At 39.2% G+C, this 17166-nt stretch overlaps 1 protein-coding gene across 1 annotated transcript in view; it reads right to left on the bottom strand.

The window, feature by feature from the left end:
* Positions 1-416: 416 nt before the first annotated feature.
* erap2 (endoplasmic reticulum aminopeptidase 2) overlaps positions 417-17166 on the bottom strand; it is a 77996-nt gene continuing 61246 nt past the window's right edge. Inside the window, exons 14-19 of the mRNA XM_060836928.1 lie at positions 16067-16223; positions 14917-15101; positions 11780-11941; positions 8498-8638; positions 5409-5490; positions 417-1415 (exon numbers count right to left, since the gene is read on the bottom strand). Coding sequence (XP_060692911.1) covers positions 1263-1415; positions 5409-5490; positions 8498-8638; positions 11780-11941; positions 14917-15101; positions 16067-16223 — 880 coding nt within the window. The 3' untranslated portion in view covers positions 417-1262. The remainder of the gene's footprint in view (positions 1416-5408; positions 5491-8497; positions 8639-11779; positions 11942-14916; positions 15102-16066; positions 16224-17166) is intronic.

Genomic DNA, 17166 nt, shown 5'->3' with positions numbered 1-17166 from the left:
AAGCTTCTCATATAATGAGTGTCAACCAAATGCATATCCAAATTCAGTTTCAAATTAGAATATTACTTAAATGCATCGTAATTTTAGTTCTTGATGCGCAACACTATGATAATTGTTGAGAAGGAATAAGTTTATTTCTGAATGAACATATAACGAATTATTACAGGAAAGAGTTTAATAAGTTCTGAAATCAGTGATTGATGGGTAGGTGTTTGATCTATCGGGAAATTAAGGTATTTTAAGGAGCAGACAGGAAGTGGAGTTGAAGCTGAATGCTAGCCATGATTCTATTTAATGGCAGAACAGGTTGAACGCTGTATGACCTACTCCTGTTCTAACTTCTTATGCTCCCAATTGTCATTTGAGTTGAAAGGCAAACACTATTATTCAATCATAAATAAAGACACCAAACTGGGTAAGAATCAAACTGTTTACTCTATCAACAAGCAATCAACCATATAATATTGATGTCAGTGCATATGCTGCATTTTTCACTTTCCTTAACATGGGAATATTTTGTAAACAAATAGAAATCACATTTAAAAAGCATTTGATTAGATTCTGATAAGCAATGCCTGCTAATCCCAAACCTTTTATCAATTTTATTCAAATCAACTAAGCAGTGAGATGAAGTAGAGGAACTGAATTATATGAAAGAGCTGGCTGGAGAAAGCGCTCAAAGACCTGATTTAAAGCAATGTAGAAGCATCAGTCAAAATGTTACTTTTAAAGGCCCGAAGTCCAAGTATGCAATGACCAGTTTCTGGTAAAGAGAACATAATTTAGTTTTGAATATAATTCAAGCATTGTAAACTAAATTTATTTTAAACATTGGCTCAATTTATGAATATAATCTAATTTTTCATAATACAAAATATTCATATAAAAGGTCTTCCAAAGCTATGAATAAATAACAAGATATTTATTTTACTTTGGACAGATAGTTAATTTATGTGTCACAAACATATACCTCGTGTAACACTGACAGGTATTCATATATACACACATTAAAGACAGGTAAGCAAAAGCCATGATTTGGTTTTAATATTATCCCACATTGAAAGAATAACTTGTTATTACTGCGAGGGCTATGCAGTAATAATATGTTACACGTCAATACATTTGTTTCACTCTTTACAAATTGGTAACCATTGCTTTAGCAATGGCAATAATCAGTGACAAGAGATAAATCTCCTATTCAGGAATCACTGAAGTGAGAGGAGAGAAATGAATTGTAAACAAATCCATAATTTGACAATCCATTATGGATTTGCAGTTATATTCAGTAACCAACTTCTGAGGACGTCCAGATTCCTCTCCAGCCACCTAATGTTTTTCTGAATGCCTTCCAGGGCAAGCTGAGTGCATCTTAGCTGGGAGCTATGTTCCTTTATAGAATCAAAAAACAGTTCCACCTGGAAGACAAACAAATTCACTGTTGAGCTGCTTTTATGCACCGAAATATGTATATATAGATAGAGTCCATATATTAAAAATGCTAACTTGTTCTTCTCTGTAGATCGTCAGAATGTTACCTGTTTATTGCTGTAATATCTAGGGCAACAATTTTTTATATTTAGTAACCCTGGAAAAAAGAACTGATGGAGTATCTAGTAAAATAAAATGGAATCAAAATGTCTTAGTAATGTTTGCATTATAAACAGAAGTGTTCAGTGACTTACAATAAGGCTTCTGTAGATTTTGCTGGTGACATGGCACATTGCAGAGCCAATGTGACACCATCAAAAGGCAAAATGCAAATCATGTCTGTGATTCTCATGCACTAGTAGCAAAATCAACTGCAGTGTCATGGCGAGTTTCTGGGCAGGTAGCTGTTATCGCGAGATGGTACATTGTACGACAGAAAAGAAGAATCAAAAGTAATGGCTTTAAAATATGAATATTTGGTTTCTAAATCAGGAAGACTGAAGATTAGGTTTCAGTCCTTCTACAGGAGGAGAGGGAAGGCAGCAGTCATACCCTTCAGGCAACAGACATAGTTTCTTGGGTGAAGAGGTCATTATCTGGCAGGTTAGGCTTCTTGGAAGATCGTTGTAACTAAGAGTGAGGTCTGCCATTCCTGGTGAACAAAGCAGACTGCCACAGCATTTCCAGCAGAAAGAAATTAGAATATAGGAACAGGAATGGACCACTGAGCCCCTTCAGTCTGTCCTGCCATTAAACTAGATAATATTCCAATCTTATTTATCTGTCTTTGTTTTATACCCTGTGATACTCATACCCAACAAAAATCTATTGTTTGCAGTCACAGGAGGCCATTGAGAAGAAACAGAAAGACCCAGAAGTGTGAAGGAGTCAATTTTGTATTTCTATGTGTGAGGCTTAAAAAGTAAGATTTTAGGTCCAGTGGTAGAGGATGTATGCCTACTATTGGGCTTTCTCCTTCCAGAAGTGTCAGCAGTTCGGCAACTTCCCCATAGACCATCTCTAAAGACCTTCTGAAGGTGCTTGTGATCTTTGGCAAGAATGTCAGGATTAGCTAGAGTCATTTCCTGCAGTCACCTACACATGGCAGGGTTTGGCTTGATAGTAGCAATTCATGACAGGCAGGAAAATCCACTTCTTAGAGAGATCATGTGGAATATTATAAGCTTATGGAGTGAAAGAGTGTAATAACATTCAGACGGGTACCAGTCTGTCACTCCCTCACCCCCCACCCCAACCCCCTCACCTCCAAAATAAGCTCACCCTTGAGGGGTGGCTGGGTGCCAACATTAACAGCCTGCCCACCATACATAAGTAAATAATCAAGGGTCAATTGTGCTTGTTAAATGCTCAATGAGTGCCCAAATTACGCTGCCAATGCCACAATATGGTTGACGTGGAAAGTTGCGCAGGAATAGGATTCATAATGGTTTTTTTTGAAAAAGTCCTTTAACAGTGGGAAAGAAGGGGAGGATGCTATAATTGATTTGTGTCCCTTGCCCAGTATGGGCAGAACTGAGAAATTAACAACTCCTTGCTTCCTTCCAAATGCTTATTCTGTAAAACACAGTATCCCTTCTCCCCTCCCAGAGTTCCAAAAAAAACATCCAGCACAGTGTCCCCAAGCTTTCTGGGATTTGGGATCCATGTGGCCTTCTTCCAGGTCTGTTTGCAGTCCTGGCAGTGCCTACTATGAAGCTCTGATGCTGAAGGACTGATGAAGCTTCCAGCCATTCAGATCGGCCAGCAGCTCCCAACAGCAGGACCTCCACCCAGTGAGGGGCAAAGATCCCATGAGGAGTTTGTTTAGCTTCCAAAAGCACTTTGTAACTATTGGACAGGCCTTCAACTAGCCACCAATGTCTCTTCTGGAGGGGTGAATCTCTCCACTAATCTTTCTAACCATACAGTCATTCAGAAGGAGATCATTCAGCACATCAAGTCCATACCCTTTCCCTGTGAAGTAATCCAGTCAGTCTCATATTCCTGCTCTGACATTGGAGCCCTGCAAGTTAATTTCCTTCAAATGAGCATCAATTTCAAGATGAAAATGTCAATTGCTTCTACACACGCTATCCTTGTGGGCAGTGACTTCCAGGTAGTTACCAAGCACCACATCTCCTTCACATCACCATATGCATTTCAGATCGGTGTCTCCTAGTCTCTCACAAACTACTGACTGAAAGAGTTTTTCCTTGTCTATCTTGTCTAAGTGAGTCATAAGCTTATAAACCTTTATCAGATCTTTATATTGGTTCAGCATAACATACTTGCCTTTGTATTCACTGCCTTTATTTGCTATGCCAATGATCTTAAATACTTGACACATCACTGTCTCAGTATGTCCCATCATCTTTAAAGATTGATGCACTTGCACTCCTTGGTCCCATCTTTAACATTTAACCAATACTTAAATGCTCGAGTATGATGCCATTATTGTATCTACAGTAAATGCAATTCCAAATCTTTTAATTGAATAATTGGTTGGATAAAGTTTAAAATAACAGTATTCTACTCTTTATAGCCAATTCAGTCACACTGGTCACATTTAACAGAAAATATGTGTATAGAGCTCCATCATCCTTCCTCCACCATGCAATATTTCCCAAAACTCACAGTAAAGCCCTTACTTCAAGAATGATCTGGATATTTTACAGTATCCACGAAATTGCTGTCTGAACCAAGAAATCAGTAACAACAAAAATCAACATTTGTGGGCAAAAATTGCATATCTCTAATATTTTAATGTACAGCAAACTTTGTTTTAACTGGTACCTTATGAACTGGGATTCTTGATAACCTAGTAGATACCACAATATTGAAACACTATAAGTTTACTGTTTTATTGTGATATCCGCAATGTCCGAGTAGTTAGTTAAAGACATGAGTGAGAATGCTCCCTGCAGTGAGTATTATTTAAGAAAAGTTGCAATATTATTTAAGTGATTTATGCTTTAAATAAAATTTAACAGTGATGCGTATACCTCTTGCATTACATTTCCATTACTTAGTGCGTGTTTTAACACTGATTGTGTGGACCTCTTGATCAATGCTGCATTCAATTCTGGTCTCCCTGCTATAGGAAGGATGTTGTGAAACTTGAAAGTGCTCAGAAAAGATTTACAAGGATATTGTCAAGATTGGAGGGTTTGAGCAAAAGGGAGAGGCTGAATAGGCTGGGGCTATTTTCCCTAGAGCATCGGAGGCTGAGGAGTGACTTTAAAGAAGTTTATAAAATCATTAGGGGTATAAACAGGGTGAATAGCCAATGTCTTGTCCCCAGGGTGGCGGAGTTCAAAACTAGAGAACACAGGTTTAAGGTGAGAGGAGAAAGATTTAAAAGGGACCTAAGTGCCAACTTTTTCACACAGAGGGTGGTGTGTGTATGGAATGAGCTGCCAGACGAGGTAGTGGAGGCTGGTACAATTACAATATTTAAATGGCTTCTGGATGGATATGTGAATAGGAAGTGTTCAAAGGGATACGGGCCAAACGCTGGTAAATGGGACTAGATTAAGTTAGGATATCTGTTTGGCATGGAAAAATTGGACGGAAGGGTCTGTGTCTGTGCTGTACAGCTCTATGACTCTAACCCAAATGTTTGATAAATTGATACACTCCTGGTTTCATCAGTGCCAGTTAATAAAGGTTTTCTTATTTTAACCTATTTCTAACAAGCTCAGCACTCACAAATTTAATCATTTGTGGGGGGATTCTCAGAAACAGAACCCCTGCATACACCACTTTTGAATAAGACATACAATTAGTAGCAACTTACAGCTAGTAGGTTGTACTACCACAGCTAACATGTGGAAAGTACAGAGCACAGCCTTTCATGACATCACTCTGTGCTTCATCTGACAGCAAGTTAAGAGATGAAAGGGCAGCATGAAACAACACAAATAGTCCACAATTCTTTTGACTCTGTATATACATATTATGTTATCAGAGATTTTACTGACCTCTTTCAATTCTTCTTTTGATGAAAAACGAGATGTTGTTCCTAATATAAGCCACCGGACAGTAAATGAACCAAGCTGAAATCTGAGATGATATAAATATACATAATATTGGTTTCGGTATAAATGTTTTTAAAAGAAAAATATTCCCTTTTTTAATCTACTATGGCTATATTGCAATGTTGCAAGAAATCTGTCCAAATCTTTCAGCTATCTAATTTCTCCACTACTAAAATATAGGAATGGGATTGTAGAGGTAGAGTTGAAGTTGTTTCTAAATATTTATAATTGAAGTTGATCAAAACACAATGAGTTGAGTAAGTATTATTAGGAAAAAAATGATAACACTAATTTGCTGGAATTAAGGGCACGTGATTAAAGAGAGGAAAATATAACACCGCAAATCTATCTTAATGGCTTGGATGCAGGGGAAAAATGTATTATAGCCACATTGTCGAAATATGTGGGAAAGTAAGTTATATTGAAGAAAGAAGAAATTTTGAAGTAGATTTGGAGAGTTTAGGTGAATGGGCCTAAATTTGGCAGATGAAGTTTACAGTAAACAAGTGTGAGCTTATCCATTTTGGTGAAAGGATTAGAGAGGCAACGTATTATTCAAATGGAGAGAAACTTCAGAGTGCTTCAGTGCAGACAAATCTAGATGCCCTTGTGTATGAATCACAAAAAACAATTTGGCACTACAGCAGGTAATAAGGAGGGAAAATGGAACATTGGCATTTATTAATAAAGGAACAGGGCATAAGAGTCAGGAAGGGTTGCTGCACCTGTTCAAAGCATTCGTCAGACTGTACCTGGAGTACTGTGTACAGCATTTGTCTAGTTAAAGAGGGATGTGGTTGAATTGGAGGCAGTTCAGAGGAGATTCACCAGATTGATTCGAGATAGAGGGTTTGTCTTGTGAAGACAAATTGAGCAGTTTAGGTCTATATTCTCTGGTGTTTAGATGAACGATAAGAGATATAATTGAGATGTATAAGATACTAAAGAGGATTGACAAAGTAGACAAAAAGAATGTTTCCTCATATGGGGCCATCTCGAGTGAGAGGTCAGAGTTTTACGATAAGGGTTAGCAGATTTAAAATGGAGATGAGAACAACATTACTTTTCTCACAGGGTAATGAATCTGAGGAATTCACTATTCCAGAACACAGCGGATGCTGAGACACTGAATAATGTTAAGGAGGTGATAGATAAATCTTTAATCATTAATAGATTGAAGGATTATGGAGAAGAGGTAGAAAAGCGGAATTGAAGGTGAGGTGAAATCAGCCAAGACATACTAACTGGTGGACCACACTCATGGAGTTGAATTGCATATTCCTGGTTCCTACTTCTTATGTTCTCATAAATTTATCAAAAACTCAAACAAATTAAACAGAAAAGATATGGATAAGAAATATGCTATGGGTTTAGTAGATATTAGACAGAAATGAGAATACAAAATAGTCTATGATTTAATTTACTTGATGCAATCTAATTATTCTCTTACACTTTTAAGATACAAACAAGCCATTAGAACAAGTATAGGTGCATACCTGGAATCTCTTATTAATTATTTATTGATGTGAGCAATATGACTGATGTTGCATTTGATTGGCGAATGTTGAGTGGAAACCAAAAGATTTTATACAGGGAAAATTGGGGAGTACAAACTAAAACATTCAAACTGTACTAAAAAGTCAAATGTAAACAATCAATAGCTACACTATTTTTTTCTACACTGACACTGTTCAGGATTGTTTATGTTAGCTTCAAATTACAATTCCGAACAGAATTAGCACAACGCAGTTCTGCAAATGATGTTTTCTTCATTGCAGTACCAGTATTACCCATAATTCATCATGTTTACTGACACTCAAAAACTAAGAACAATTGATAGTTTTATTATGTACCAATGTTATTATGTACCAATGTTATTAGTAGGTGTTAATCCTCTCTCCCCAGAGGCTGTGACCAATTTTAAGAGAGAGATTAATATGTTTTGTCAGTTAAGGGTGTCAAGTGATATGATACAAAGGTGGTTAAATAGATTTGAGGTACCTATCAGCTTTAATCATCTCAAATTGTTTTGGCTGAAGGACTTTTTATCAAATTGGTTAGTAATCACTGAGCTTCCCCTTCAAAGTTATAATATTATGTACTACTCTGAAATAGCATGTTGCCTGAGAAATGTTTTGTTAATGCGTTTAACAGAACAGATGTTTATTTATAGATATTAATGGATGGGTGTATCTACTTCTCACTGCCAATTTTATCATAGAGAGTGGCATCAAGAGAGAGGGAGAGAGTCAGAGCCCACAGCACAGAAACATGGAGTACACAAAGACACATAAAGCACAGGGACACACTGTCTGGAACTCACTGCCTGTAAAGGTGGTAGCGGCAGTAATCCTCATGACATTTAAAAAATAATTACATATGCACTTATGATGTCAAGGCAGAAAAGGCAAAGGTCAAAGTACTAAAGAATGGGCTCAGAATAGTCAGGTGGTTGTTTTTGACCTGCATGGGCTCAATGGGCCAAAAGGCCTTTATCTGTGCTGTTGACATTGTATGGCACACCTTCAGCTTTCACTCACCTGACTTACTCTTGACCACGATGCAACTAACAGTTAAACCCAAGAGATGCCTGACAGGACCCTTTGCTATAAATTCTGTGTCGCATGGTCCTGTTCAACAACCACCTGATGAAGAGGCAGCACCTCAAAAGCTAGTGCTTGCAAATAAACCTGTTGGACTATAATCTGGTGTTGTGTGATTTTTAACTTTGTCCACACTGGCACCTCCACATCAATTGCTGACATTGTGAAAGATCTCAGTGAGCTCTGAGAGAGCTGTGGGTCCAATGTGAAAAATCACAGATTGAGCTGAACAATGGGAATTGTCTGAGGGGCTGAATGATTTACGCTTATTATGTACCAATGTTATTAATAGGTGTTAATGCTCTCTCTCCAGAGGCTGTGACAACCTGCTGAGTATTTTCAGCATTTTCTGTTTTTATTTGTTAGAGTGTAGTGGTGGCAGCAGGACTGAGTGGGAATACTAAGAATAAAAACTGCAATGATACTAACTTCTCTATTAATTTGTTCCAGTTCTTCTTCACAAAATTCCAGGCAAGGAATTGTCCAGATGGGTTCCTGCTCACTCCTAAAACAATATGGGCAAGATTCTGCAACTTGATGATGTCTCCTTGCATGCCAAGTTCCAACAGGCTGTTGATGGCAGGAAGAAACACATAATGGAACTATTATACAAAATGTAACAATCTTTTATTCATAAAACCATCTTCCATTTCAATGTTATAATTTTTATATCTATTATGCACATGATGAATTTCAAGCTGTACCTTTTCTACACTGTTTTTACTATAATATGCACACATACAATGAACTAACAACTATCCTACTTCTGGTAATCTGACTAAAAGCATATAGGTTACATCACGAATGAGGCCATTCAGCCCACTAATTCCACACCAGTTCTCAGTAACTTATTCAGTTTAGCAGTTCACTGCCAGCTATTACTCTAGTTATACTGCCCAGTCATTTACTCATAATGCTGAGTTTTTAAAAAAAATACAGAGAATTATCCAAATTGACTTTAAAAAGCAGAATAGTCTATCAAAACCACTCTCGGGCAGTGCATTCATTTCTTTCACTGCTTCATGGGATGTGGGCATTTCTGGCTGAGCCAGCGTTTATTGCTGATTCCTAACTGGCCTTGAGAAGGCGGTAGTGAGCTATCTTCTTGAACTACAGCAGTCCATCTGCTGTAAATTGACCTATAATGCCATTAGGGACGGAATTCCAGGATTTCGGCCCAGAGACACTGAAGGAATGGTTCCAAGTCAGGATGGTGAGTGCCTTTGAGAGCAAGTACTGGTATTCCTATGTATCTGCTGCCCTTGTACTTCTAGACAGTTACCTTGTGGGTTTGGAAAGTTGTGTCAAAGGAACCTTGGTGAAATTATGCATTCCATCTTGTAAATGGTACACATTGTTGCTACTGAATGTTGGTAGTGGACGGAGTGAATGTTTGTGGCTGTGGTGCCAATGAAACCAGCTGCTTTGTCTCAGATGGTTTCAAAGCTTCTTGAGTGTTGTTGGAACTGCATACATCTAGGCAAGTAGGGAATATTCCATCATACTTCTAACTTATAACTTGTTGATTAAATGGTTGACAGGGTCTAGGGAGTGTGTTACTTGCTGTAGGATTTTAAGCTCCAACCTGCTCCTGCTAGCTACAGCATTTATATAGATAATCCAATTTAGCTCCTGGTCAATGGTAATACCCAGGATGTTGATATTGGTGGTGCCATTGAATGGCAACTGCTGATGGCCAGATTTCTCCTGCTGGACATGGTCCTGTTCCACAACCACCTGATGAAGAGTTGGCACTTGTGTGGCATGAAAGATACTTGCCACTTGTCAGCTCAACCCTAGATATTGTCCAAGTCTTGCAGCATTTAGATATGAACTGCTGTGTCTGCACAGCGTTGAACATTGTGCAAACATCAGTGAACATTCCCACTTCAGACATTTTGATGAAAGGAAGGTCATTGATGAAACAGGTGAAGATGGCCAGGCCTAGAAATCCACTGAGGAATTATGTATGCTTGTGGTGCAGTGGTAGTGTCCCTACCTCTGAGCCAGGGGGCCCTGGGTTCATGTTAGTCATGGTCCCAAAGCCTGGATGTCACTGCTACTTTCCTCTGAGAGGCCATTCCCCAGCAGGATCCAAAATTGCATACTTATTTGTGAGGGAAAGAGGTAAAGGAGACTCTTGCACTACCTGCCTACCTCTCCTGACAGTCACCTATACAGCTGACTGTATCTGCTCTCTGACCAACTCCCTGAATCTACTATCCATCACACTGTCTTGCTCCTTTAAATTCCTCAGTGCATCCAACTACCTTTCCAATCAATGCATGCAGTCTGATAAGAGCTGCATCCAAATACCCTTCCCGCAGACAGTCATCTGCTTCCTGATCTCCCAAATATGACAGGAAGAGTATAGCACTCCACTGAATGCTGTCTCTGCACCTTTAACTATTTACAGACTTAGACTTACTTATAAAAACATCCACAATTTGCTCAAATCCCCAGCACTTGCAACTACTTGCAATCTATTCTTGGGGAACCTAATATCAGTCAACCTAATAAAAAAGGACAGCAAGAACCAGATCTAATTACAGTCGGTTCTGATAAAATACGATAATCCTGGTCTCATGAAATCTCACGGTATAAGAAAACCGCGCAATAGCCATGCCATTCAAACTAATGGGATGTGAGTTTATCACATTATAACCAATACAAGTTAGGAAAGTTCACGTTCTACAAATAACAATCTAGATCCTTCAATTCACGTTGAAGAAACATGCATTAAAGCAGAACCGACTGTACAATCCTTAAAAATGATTTATTTGAATTCTCTTCAAGTATACATACTGATGTTTTTTTTAAAAAAACATAAAAATTGATGTTTATATTCTTAAATTCCAGCACATAGTTGGAGATAGGCAATAAGTTTAAGCTATTATTGCCCAATTTACATGGAATTGTCAGATTCACTGGCATTTTCTATTGACGGAGCAGTCCCCTTGCCGAATACAGAGATCACAGGTTCAAAAGGCCAACCTCCCCATAGCAGTCCAGGAGACTCTCAGAGCCCAAGGCTTCATCTCCCAAAGGCAGATCATCATAGGATCCCACAGGCAAAGTGGAGTGAATTCCCATCCAATCCAAGGGGAATATTTCCCTCCTCCTCTCTTATTCATTACTCTCCAAGGACAAAATCAAGCAAATCAAAAGATAAGTGATAACAGAGCTAAGAAGTTGTATTCCTCTGGAAATCTTTAAAATATTGATAGGTATTTGTAAGATAAACATAGAGAAGATTAGTACTGGAAATCATAAACATAAGGTAGTCATTAATAAACCCAAGTTAGAAAAGGGGAGAAACATCTTCATCAGAATGATTATAATGTGGAACTCACTATTATAGCGAACACCCTATGTAGCTGGCGTAGATGTATTTAAGAGAAAGTTGGATAAAAATAGGGAGGGTCAAGAAACAAAAGAATACAGTTATAGGGAGGATGAAGAAATGTGGAAGGAGATTAAGCTGAAACGTAAACACTGACCTGTTGGGCCAAATGGCCTGTTTCTTTGCTGTAAACACTTTGTAGTACCATTTACTTCATCTTCTCAAAGTACTGCAGTGACTCATTCAAAGTCCTATGTATACACTTTGAACCATGTCCACAGGCCAGCCTTTCCCTTTCGCTATATGACTTCTGACTCACTGTGTAAGATGCCATAAGAGATCTGATGATATATAAATATGTTACATACCGTTCCAGTTTTTCTGGGTCTCTACTACTTGTCAATGCAGACACAATCTTATTCTTTTCAGCACCAGACACTGACTGGGTGTATTTCTTCAGAAGGTATTCCCATCCATCACTGCTCTGGGCACCCACAGAGTACACAACCTCCAGGACATCAGTTGGTAAGCTACAAAATTAACAGCATGTGCTCAATAAAAGAGTGTGTGTTTGCTTGTCAAATTCCCCTGTAAAATACTCATTCACAAGAAACAGCTATAGGCATGTTTAGAAAACAAGCTCTGTGACATTTGATCATTTTTATTAATAGGTTCTTAGATTAGATTCCCTACAGTGTGGAAACAGGCCCTTCGGCCCAATGAGTCCACACTGACTCTCTGAAGAATAACCCACCAACACCCATTCCCTCACATTTACCTCTGGCTAACGCACCTAACACTGTGGACAATTTAGCATAGCCAATTCACTTAACCTGCACATCTTTGGATTGTGGGAGGAAACCGAAGCACCTGGAGGAAACCCACGCAGACACAGGGAGAATGTGTAATCTCCACCCAGACAGTCACCCGAGGTCAGAATCGAACCTGGGTCCCTGACGGAGAGACAGCAGTACTAACCACTGAGCCACCATGCCATCTATACAGTGCTTCACCAAGAAGATTTGAGATTGATCAATCCCAAGACCTTTATACATAGTTCAAAGTAAATTTTCACAGGATAGATGGTGATTAAATGAAGACTATTTTCTATAATAGTCCCTTTGTACAACAATTCTCAGACCATATGGTAATAGAAGTAGAAACCTCTAATGTTCAGTCTCTGATCTTTTTTTTGATATGCACTTGTGGAGGCCATAAAGTGGGAGTGCTTGAAATTCATGCTGTGGTACGTAAATACTTTTTAATAGTGATGATATATAATTTCCGTCTCAGACATGCTGCAATGCTCCAGAAAATCCCAGTGCAAGCTGGAAGTACAGCATCTGATTTTCTGCTTGAGAACATTGCAGCCTTCAGGACTCGACATCAAGCTCAATAACCTTAGAGCCTGAACACCTCCCTCTATGTATTTTACTCATTTCCAAATCCTAGGGTCTTGTCATGACATGAGTTACTTTCAGTACAGAACTGAAAATGTGTTGCTGGAAAAGCGCAGCAGGTCAGGCAGCATCCAAGGAACAAGAAATTTGACATTTCGGGCATAAGCCCTTCTTCAGGAATCTGAAGCCAACCCAGTTTCAGTACAGCCAACCCAGTTTCACCCACTTATTGTCCCCATTATTACCTATCCAGCTTCTTTTCTTCCCTGACTTACTATCAAAAATCCCTTTCTTCCCCTCCCTCTCTCTCGAGTCTCTGTCTCGAACCATTGCTCACTTATTTTCCTTCCAACTCTTCGTCATCCAGATAAATACTGCCTTTTCCCAGGCGAATTCAGTTTTGAAGAAAGGTCACTGGACCCAAAATGTTAACTCTGCTTTCTCTCCACAGATACTACCAAAACTGCAGAGTTTCTGCAGTTTCTGTTTTTATTTCAGATATCTAGCATCTATAGTTCTTTGTTTTATCATGTCATGTTTACTGTGTTATTTTCTGGTTTAATGCTGGATGATTACAGGATTGGAAAATTGACCTCAATAAGATCAATTCTGTTTTTATTACAAGAAATTATAACATTTTTTCATCAGACCTTTGAGAAGTGTATTCTTTGACTGTGATTTTTTTCTGGGCTGGATTTTACTTCTCCGCTGACGGGCATGAAGGTAGGGGACATGTAGTATCCAGTGGATAGTCTTTTTGGTTGTTGCAAACCTATCTAAGATTTTACAGGCATCTGGTACTCTATCCATCCTTGGGCTCACTGCAGCCCCTAAGTGTCCAATTACTGGCTTCATTCCATCCTTCTGTTATTCTACTCGGGGCGGGGGGCGGTTGTAGACACGTGCTATATAGGAAGATGTGCATTTTACCCGCACACCCCTGTCTACCTGCCTTCCCACCTATACGGTCTGTCTTCCCCACCAATCTATCACAAACACATCCCACCTGCATCCACCTATCGTCTTCCCAGCTGTCTTTCCCCCAGCCCCATCCTCCTATTTATCTCTCAGCCCCCTTCCCCTACCCCTCACCCCCCAATCCCTGGTGAAGGGCTTATGCCCCAAACATTGATTCTCCTGCTCCTCAAATGCTGCCTGACCTGCTCTACTTTTCCAGTGCCACACTTTTTGACTCTGAGTCTCCAGCATCTGCAAACCTCACTTTCTCTCCTGCATACAGCTCCTGTCTGGCAAAGGGCAGTGGCGTACATTGCGGATGTTGGCAAGCATTTTGGTCTATTTAAGCCTACCAGAGCCTCCTGAACCGAAAACCCTCTCACTCCAGCCCTTGCTGAGATTCTTGCCTTACCTGGGCCTGGAGGGACTCTCTTGCCTAACCTGTGCCTGGTGGGACTGCCTGTACTACTAGCAGTAGAGACATCTGCTGGCTGGTGCTACTGGTACTACACAGTGGCTGGCCATGTGACTGGCTCCCGAAGGCAGGAATTCCTTCTGAGAAAAGGGTTAAAGGTCTTGCCTTACAGCAATTAACATCAGTGCCAGCTGCGAGGAAAGTCACCGCGATCGTGGGTGGGCTCTGCACTGCAGCCCCCACATTGCTAATGTAATCCTTTCTCATGTATCTACAATGTGCAAAGAAATCTTTCAATCAATTCATGAAGAAATAAAACTCATTTTTGTAATGCTTAATTCAGGAGAAATCATATACTTTCTGAACTGGACAGCATTCTTACATGTATCAAAAGGTAAAGTTCTGTGTAAACTCCAGGTACACCAATACGGATCTCAGAGGGACTGTCGTTCAAATTAAATATTGTTGATGATGGAATGCCAGTAACTTCCGAGTGGAGAAAGAACAGAGTTATAAGACCTTTTTGATACATTAGGTAGAGAGGTCCCATAGCTATTAATGTTGTCCTCAACTAGTAGTAACCAAAACAGATGACTGGGTCATTCATCTTATTACTCTTTAGTGTACACAATAACACTTCAATATATTAAAACTTCCCAAAAAGGCATGACGAGGTGCTAAGCAAAACAGTATCACAAGACACAAATGGGAAACTATTTTAATGGTTACTAACTTCATGGTTCCATTGGATTTCCTCCACTGATTAAAATAGTCAGATGCTTTCTGAATACAAGGAGGGTATTCGAGTTCACAGACGAGTTCCAGGACATTGGACCGCAGTAATCGCTCTGACACCGTGCCATCATCACTCCATGACTGCTTATCGATCAGGGGTTTGAAAAACTGCAGGATATATCCCTGAAACATAAGTAGCAGCATACAATTAAACTCATAGGTGAAAGACAGTTGGTGTAAAATCTCATAAAATTAACACATATTTAAAGATTAACTACAGAGATCCCCCATAGTTCATTAGATAAATGGAAATCTGATATGTTGCTGAGAGATAAGGGTCTATTAGTTGTGTGTTCAGTCATTAGGCTATGGTAAGCCATGACATAGCCAAGTCCATTATCAACATTTACATGACAGCTAGCTCATTTCCCCCAGTAAAACAAATAGGGTTTCCTCTCCAGTTTGTTCTCTTGCTATTTTATTGCATGCTGAGGAGGGGACAAAATTGGATTATGGTCTGATGGTCTCCATAACAGAATTGTCTATAGCCACTCCCTTAACATGATGACTGATTATTTGGGATGAGTAAGGCTTTAAATCTACTGTTGCACATGGAAGCATTACAAAGCATGAATTTATATGCTTTGGAGGATGGATGTTAAAAATCCATAAGCAAAGTGTCTTAAGTTCTTTGGGGACTTTATTATGACTGGTATTTGTAGGTACAAGGAGAGCTTTGGTAAAATGGGAAAAAAACATTAATTGAATTTGTACGCATACATAACCAGGTTGCTTCAAATATTTCCAAACTTTCAAAGGGTTTCATAAATGGGCTCTGCATACATGCTTGCTGTTAAAAATTTGGATTGGTCAACTGCTCCATGACATGAGACAATATATTTACATGAAACTCAACTGACACATGACCAACAGTAAGTTTCGTGTCTATTAAGTCTACAAACTGGGAAAGCTCTGATCTTTTCTAAGTCTCCCAGTCAATTTTGTTCTCTTTTGAATTTAGTGCACTTAATGATATCTAAAAAATGTAATATTAATGTTAAACCATCAAATTTTATCATGTAGTTTCCATCATTATCATTTTTATCACTATGAATAAATATTGGTCAAGTAACACATAAGAATCTTACCTTCAGATTTGCTGCAACATCAGAGATATTTCTTCTCAGAACCATTCTGTAATACACCTCAAGGTAATCCAGACCCTGCAACACTGGAATGATCTTGTTCTCATGCCTGAGGTAACGGGTCAAGTCAAGTGCTCGGTCAAGTGACAACTTTCCTGCACTAAATACAGCAATAATCACTTGTTAAACTGTTCCAGCAAAACCAAAGATCAAATTTTATTCGCAATCAAACTAATTTTCATTTGTTCATGGGATATGGATGTCACTGACTAGTCTAGCATTTATTACCCATCCCTAATTGCCTTGTAGAAGGTAAGCAGGTGAGGTTCCTTCTTAAACCACAGCAGTCCATGTGTGTTGGGATACCCAAGGCGTGTTAAGGAGGGTGTTACAGGATTTTGACTCAGTGACAGTGAAAGAATGGTGATATAGTTCTAACTCAGCATGGTGTAAGACTTGGAGGGGAACTTAAAAGGCAATGATATTCCCATTCATTTTTTGATGGTTTTTTAGATGGTCAAGATTACATGTCAGGAAGATACTGTCAAATGAGCCTTGATGAATTTCTGCAGCGCATCCTGTTGGTGGTACACACTGCTGCTACAGTGCAGCAGTGATGAAGGGAGTGAATGTTGAAGGTGCTGAAAGGGGTGAAAATCAAATAGCCTGCTTCTTCCTGGATAGAATCAAGCCTCATGTACCACTGGAGTTGCTCTCATACAGACAAGTGGATAAGCATTCTATCACACTCACAACTTGTAGATGGTGGACAGGTATATGGTGCTAGGAGGCAAGTTACTCTGCAGCATTCTGAGTGTCTGACCTTTTTTAGTTGGCACAGTGTTTATCTGACTAGTCCATTTCAACTCCATCATTGATAGCCCACAATAACTTGTTAGTGAAGCTTCAACATCATTGAATCTATCTTGTTGGAAAGGCAGGGATTGACCAGGGATAGTCAGTGTAGATTTGATACAGAGACATCCAATCTGACTAATTTAACTGAGATTTTTGAAAAGGTGACTAAATATATTGATGAGGATAGTGCATTTGATGTGGTTTACATGGACTTCATTAAAGCCTTTGACAAGGTCCTACACGGA

Source organism: Hemiscyllium ocellatum, chromosome 2, assembly GCF_020745735.1.
Source record: "Hemiscyllium ocellatum isolate sHemOce1 chromosome 2, sHemOce1.pat.X.cur, whole genome shotgun sequence".
Classification (NCBI taxonomy): Eukaryota; Metazoa; Chordata; class Chondrichthyes; order Orectolobiformes; family Hemiscylliidae; genus Hemiscyllium; species Hemiscyllium ocellatum.
The sequence above is the reverse complement of the archived record's forward strand: the minus strand, read 5'-3'. Positions and strand labels throughout refer to the sequence as shown.